Here is a 6,552-nt window from a genome sequence, read left to right as displayed (position 1 = left end):
TGATGCTGTTTCCTCAACGCGCTGTAACTCTCCGTCCCCGGAGAGCAAGTGGGAGCTAGGGGCTTGCCCAACTGCGCCTACAACGGCTCTTTTGATTTCCACCAAAGGAGAAGACGGAGACATTTCAAGTTCTGCCTTTCCGCTTCGTTTCGCTTTGTTCTGTGTCCGCATCTGTCCGTCTCGAGAGACAATGGAGTTCGCCTCCGGGGGTGAAGCCAAACGGCTGCATGAGCGGCCCCAAAGTGATCTCCCCAAGGCGCCGTGTGTCTGGGGGTTCCTGGACTGCCCAGACGACAAGACCCACCCCCCCCCCCCGGCCTCAAAGATGGGGTCCAAAGGAAAGCAGAGCAAGACATTTGGTACCAGCTTAGTTGCCACCGGTGGCGCTGTGGGTTAAACCACAGAGCCTAGGACTTGCCGATCAGAAGGTCGGTGGTTCGAATCCCTGCAATGACGGGGTGAGCTCCTATTCCTCAGTCCCTGCTCCTGCCAACCTAGCAGTTCGAAAGTACGTCAGTGTGCAAGTAGATAAATAGGTACCGCTCCGGTGGGAAGGTAAACGGCATTTCCGTGCACTGCTCTGGTTCGCCAGAAGCGGCTTAGTCCTGCTGGCCACATGACCTGGCTCCCAGAAACGACCAAGTAATAATAATGAAATAATAATAATTTATTATTTATACCTTGCCCATCTGGCTGGGTTTCCCTAGCCACTCTGGGCGGCTCCCAACAGAATATTAAAAATACGATAAAATGTCAGACATTAAAAGCTTCCCTAAGCAGGGCTGCCTACAGATTTCTTCTAAAAGTCAGGTAGTTGTTTATTTCCTTGACATCTGACAGGAGGGTGTTCCACAGGGCGGGGACCACCACCAAGAAGGCCCTCTGCCTGGTTCCCTGTAACCTCACTTCTTGCAGGGAGGAAACCACCAGAAGGCCCTCAGGAGGAGGACCCTGGTGTTCGGGCTGGACGATGGGGGTGGAGATGCTCCTTCAGGGATACATGGCTGTTTAGGGGTTTAAAGGTCAGCACCAACCCTTTGAATTGTGCTCGGAAATGTACTGGGAACCAATGTAGATCTCTCAGAACCGGTGTTATATGGTCCCGGCGGCCGCTCCCAGTCCCCAGTCTGGCTGCCGCATTCTGGATAAGTTGTTATTTCCAGGTCACCTTCAAAGGTAGCCCCACGTAGAGCGCATGGCAGTAGTCCAAGCGGGAGATAACCAGAGCATGCACCACTCTGGCCAGACAGGCTGCGGGCAGGGAGGGTCTCATCCTGCGTCCCAGATGGAGCTGCCCTGGACACAGAACTGACCTGTGCCTCCATGGACAGCTGGGAGTCCAGAATGACTCCCAGTCTGTGCACCTGGTCCTTCAGGGGCACAGTGACCCCATTCAGGACCAGGGAGTCCTCCACACCTGCTCGCCCCGTCCCCCAAGAACAGAACTTCTATCTTGTCAGGATTCAACCTCGATCCATGAGCCACCATCCATCCTCCAACCGCCTCCAGGCACACCTGAGGGCTGTTATCTTTTGCCATCACCCCCTTTGACCCGGGCTGCCTGCCTTTCGTTGCTAAGGGAATGGTTGCCATGAAAGGTTTGTGTAGCAAACAATGGTGGAGGATCTCCTCTCACCCTTTAAGGACTATAGGAAACTGAGTTTGGTCCCCTCCTCTTGCAAACCAGCCTGGTCTGGAGTCGGAGGGGGCTCCTTGCAGCCCCAAAATGGATCTCCAGTGTCTCAACTATCGGGATCTGGTGCTCAACCGACCCTATGTCCCCCAGGTCTCCTTAGAGACCGATTACCCGACGCCACTGTACAGGTGAGTGTTTTGTCTCCTGCCCTTCTGTTTTTCCCAATTAAGGTGCAAAAAATAATAATACTTTTTTGGACAAGTTTTAATAAATCTCCGGAACGCTGCTTTATAAAACGTGGCCCGTTTTGCAGGATTTCATTCGAACTCTTAAAGGATCAGCAGGTTTGATTCCTGGGTTCAGGGACTCCCTTTGAAAAGCTGCCGGGCATCTGAGACGCGAGTGCCTCTGAGCGCGTGAAGAGCGTGTTTCTCTCGTTGTTACAGGGCTGCCGTAACAAAATTTCCCAGGCCTGTTCTGGTGGGATTTCTGAAGGTCGTTTTAAAACGTCCGGGAAAATCTAGGCCTATGGCAACCCATGTCTGAACTGTTGGGAGTTGTTTTTTTTTGGGGGGGGGTGAATTTCCTATTTAAAAAATAGCTCAGAAAACTCCCCCCCCCAATCCTCCTCCCCATTTCATCCTTGCAACAACCCAAAAATTAAAAAAATCTGGATTTTCAATTTTTGAAATAGGGCAACCCGACATTATTTTCATTTATCGTATTTATATAGCTCCTTTTTGTCTTCTGAAGAGGTTCCTAGGCAATGTTCATAGTTCTTCCCCTCCCCATTTCATTCTTCTAATGACCCTGTGAGGTAGGTTAAGGTAAGGGATGGTGCCTGGGCCAAGGTCACCCAATGAGCCTTTCACGTCTTTGTGGGAATTCGAACCCGGCTCTCCCGGGTCACAGCCTGACACTCTAACCATTAGGACACACTGGCTCTTATTAAATGAATTGTAGTCTAGGCCTCCTTCGGACAGCCGATTCCGTTCCAGAACCAAAGCGTTCCAAACTCAAGGCGCGCTTTCCCATAGAAAGGAATGCAAAACGGATTAATCCGTTCCAGACTTTAAAAAACAGCCCCTGAAACAGCCATTGAATATGGATTTTACTATCTAACGAGGCCACTGATCCATAAAACGAAAGCGATAAGCAGTGCACTGCAGTTGCGCAATCAATCAGTAGCTGAACTGCGTTCCACACAGTCACAAGAACAAAACGAAAAGAGCCGCAAAAGCAAAAACGCAAAAGGAATAGCAAAAACAGACAGGCCTCAGCGTAATGCTCAAAATGGAAGCTCAACACTCAAAATGGAGCACGTTCGGCTTCTGGAAAAAGTTCGCAAACCGGAACACTTCCTTCCGGGTTTGCAGTGTTTGGGTTCCAAGTTGTTTGAGGACCAAGGCGTTTGAGAACCAAGGTACCACCGTATATATAGACAGTGTTTTTTTTTCTTCTTAAAAAAATGTTATGGGGTATTCTCATTTTCCTACTCATATTAAAATACTGCCCCTCAATGAGGCCAAACTTAGATTCACAAAATGTTTTGGGGTATGCGTCCCCCAAGAAAAAGCACTATCTATCTATCAATCAATCATCTATCTAACATCTATATCATCTATCTATTGATCTATCATCTATCTATCTATCTATCTATCTATCTATCTATCTATCTATCATCTATATCTATCTATCTATCTATCTATCTATCTATCTTGGCCAATAAAGTGAGATGAGCACCGCAACCCCAGAGTCGGTTACGACTGGACCTAATGGTCAGGGGTCCCTTTACCTTTAACATGGGGATTAGCAGCTAATAAAGTTTGGGTTCTCTTTTGTCTGGGGCTTCCATCCTGTTCCACCTGGTGGCAGGTGGGAGTCCTGTCTTGACAGTCTTCAATAAAGACCAAGCCTACTGGCTGCTGTTTTGCTCTGGTATTCCTGGCTGGTGTCCTTGTTTTTTGTCCAAGAGAGCCCCCAGATTTCTCCGTTAACAGTGTGGAACTGATGGATCCTTTGTGGGTGCCCAGCTAATGTCTCCTTCCTCTCCCCGGACGCAGCGATGAGTACCTGACGTTGAGGGGCCCGCGGAACCCCCCCATTCTCCGCCAGGCCGTTCGCTGGAAGTACACTCCAATGGGGTGGGATGCCATCCCCCAGACCTGGTATACGGGGCTGACCAACAGCCACAACCGCAACGCCTGGTACACCCTCACCGACCCTATCGGCCGCGAGGCTTATTACCGCTGGCAGAAGTGGCACGACCACAGAGAAAGGAATCTACCAGCTGGTAAGGTCCAGGGACGTGGGTGGCGCTGTGGGTTAAACCACAGAACCTAGGGCTTGCCGATCAGAAGGTCGGCGGTTCGAATCCCCACGAAGGGGTGAGCTCCCGTTGCTTGGTCCCTGCTCCTGCCCACCCAGCAGTTCAAAAGCACGTCAAAGTGCAAGTAGATAAATAGGTACCGCTCCGGCGGGAAGGTAAACGGCGTTTCCGTGCGCTGCTCTGGTTCGCCAGAAGCGTCTTAGTCCTGCTGGCCACATGACCCAGAAGCTGTACGCTGGCTTCTGCAGCCAATAAAGCGAGATGAGGGCCGCAACCCCAGAGTCGGCCACGACTGGACCTAATGGTCAGGGGTCCCTTTACCCTTTACTTAAGGTCCAGGGTCCTCAATCGACCCCAACTCCTGCTGCAAGATCCTCCTCAACTCTGGTTTTTTTTGGGGGGGGGGGGGAGAACATGGAATTTGTGAACTCGAAAGAGCAGGGACAATTTGCCTTATTCCGAATCAGACCACTGAGCTCAGTAGTGCCAGCAGCTCACCAGGGATTCAGACAGGGGCCGGATTTGGGTTTGATGAGGCCCTCAGCTCCTGAAGGTAATGGGGCCCTTTATATGTCCAGCTGGGATGCGGGTTGCGCTGTGGGTTAAACCACAGAGCCTAGGGCTTGCCGATCAGAAGGTTAGGGTTTCACTGGAGAAATGTTGGAGGGGATGGAAAAGTACGTCCCCGTTTTCAGGGGAGAAATGTTGGAGGGGATGGAATAGGACGTCCCTCTTTTCACAGGGGGACACGGGTGGCACTGTGGGTTAAACCACAGAGCCTAGGACTTGCCGATCAGAAGGTCGATGGTTCGAATCCCCACGAAGGGGTGAGCTCCCGTTGCTCGGTCCATGCTCCTGCCCACCCAGCAGTTCAAAAGCACCTCAAAGTGCAAATAGATAAATAGGTACCGCTCCGGCGGGAAGGTAAACGGCGTTTCCGTGCGCTGCTCTGGTTCGCCAGAAGCGGCTTAGTCATGCTGGCCACATGACCCAGAAGCTGTACGCCGGCTCCCTCGGCCAATAAAGCGAGATGAGTGCCGCAACCCTAGAGTCGGCCACGACTGGACCTAATGGTCAGGGGTCCCTTTATCTTTACCTATACGTTCAGCTGTCCTTTGTCAACAACAAATTTGAGAGCAATCTAACCACCTTGCCACTTGGGACCTCCAAAGTGTGGTCATTTGTGGACCTTAAGGTCCTCCGTGGGGCAGAGCAGGAGAGGCAGTCCTGTAGTCCAAAAACATATGGAGGGCTGAATTTGCCTATACCTGCCCTAGTCCATCAGCTAGCTCCTTCCTGCAAAGTTTGGCGAACTTGTTTTGTGCATACCAATTTGCCCCATGTGTGGGGCAGGTGGCCATGGTTTTGGGGAAATGGCCAGCGGGCCAAACAGGGACTCTTGCCAGATCTTAAGGCTCTCCACCTATGCCAAAGAGAGAGGGAGAAAGAAATTAAAGTGGCAGCCTTTTCTGCTGCAGCGGCACGAGGTTGGCTCAAATCTGTCTTCCGTTTTCTTCCAGCGTACGCTCAACATCTGCAAGACAGCTGTTGCTTCGACCCCATCGTCCCCGCCCAATACTTGAGCCCTAAGACGCGATGGGGGGCATTCATGTGGAGGGACAGACCCATTCTCGGAAAGGAATTTGGTAAGGAGGAGGGTTGCGTCCGGGCGGTGAAGAGGGGGAACCTGGGAGAGGGGCTGAGATATTCTCTGAAGAAAGGCAGTGGGAATGCTCTGTTCCATGAGACAAGGGCCCTGCAGGATTTAACCTCCTTCTGCAGGGCCTGTAAGACAGAGCTATTCTGCCTGGCTTTCAATCTGAACTTGTAGTTGTTCAGTCGTTTAGTGGTGTCCGCTTCTTCGTGACCCCCTGGACCAGAGCACGCCAGGCCCTCCTGTCTTCCACTGCCTCCCACAGTTTGGTCAAACTCATGCTGGTAGCTTCGAGAACACTGTCCCACCATCTCGTCCTCCGTCGTCCCCTTCTCCTTGCGCCCTCCATCTTTCCCAGCATCAGGGTCTTTTCCAGGGAGTCTACGCTTCTCCCAAGGTGGCCAAAGTCTTGGAGCCTCAGCTTCAGGATCTGTCCTTCCAGTGAGCACTCGGGGCTGATTTCCTTCCGAATGGAGAGGTTGGATCTTCTTGCAGTCCATGGGACTCTCAAGAGTCTCCTCCAGCACCAGAATTCAAAAGCATCCTAGTCCTCATGAACCCGATTTCAACGGAAACATCGGATGTTGCCTCCTATAGTCCCAACACTGGGGTCCTCTTTGCAGAGGATCTCTGAGGTTTCGGGACGGGGACATTCCTGGGCCTATCTGGGACCTTCTGCACCCCGGGATCTGCCTGAAATCTACAGTTTTCTCTCTTTCTTCTCTCCCAGTGGTCAACCGCAACCGTGGCCCCGAGGAGCTGAAGGGGAAGCCTGGATACGTGCCACACCTGACCATCCACACTCCAATGTTCACCGCCAAAGACTATCGCACTTGGAGGATGTTTGACCGACAGCCTTTGACCAAACACCAGCACTAGTAAAAAACTTTTCCCCCGCTGCTTCGCGTGACCCAGGTATCCTCCTTCGTGCCA

At 51.8% G+C, this 6,552-nt stretch overlaps 1 protein-coding gene across 1 annotated transcript; it reads left to right on the top strand.

The window, feature by feature from the left end:
* The first annotated feature begins 1,462 nt into the window (after positions 1–1,462).
* On the top strand, positions 1,463–6,519 carry TEKTIP1 (tektin bundle interacting protein 1). The gene is made up of 4 exons (XM_080989277.1): positions 1,463–1,824; positions 3,700–3,929; positions 5,486–5,611; positions 6,350–6,519. Exons 1-4 carry the CDS (start codon positions 1,727–1,729, stop codon positions 6,496–6,498), a joined length of 603 nt encoding a protein of 200 aa, XP_080845403.1. The 5' UTR covers positions 1,463–1,726; the 3' UTR covers positions 6,499–6,519.
* Positions 6,520–6,552: the final 33 nt, after the last annotated feature.

The sequence above is a fragment of the Podarcis pityusensis genome (assembly GCF_964106645.2).
Source record: "Podarcis pityusensis genome assembly, chromosome: 18".
Classification (NCBI taxonomy): domain Eukaryota; kingdom Metazoa; phylum Chordata; class Lepidosauria; order Squamata; family Lacertidae; genus Podarcis; species Podarcis pityusensis.
The sequence above is the reverse complement of the archived record's forward strand: the minus strand, read 5'-3'. Positions and strand labels throughout refer to the sequence as shown.

Coding starts and splice junctions, on each gene's coding strand:
- TEKTIP1 (XM_080989277.1), top strand. CDS start 1,727: ATGGATCTCCAGTGTCTCAACTATCGGGATCTGGTGCTCAACCGACCC. Junction 1,825..3,699: donor TACCCGACGCCACTGTACAG/GTGAGTGTTTTG, acceptor CCCCGGACGCAG/CGATGAGTACCTGACGTTGA. Junction 5,612..6,349: donor CATTCTCGGAAAGGAATTTG/GTAAGGAGGAGG, acceptor CTTCTCTCCCAG/TGGTCAACCGCAACCGTGGC.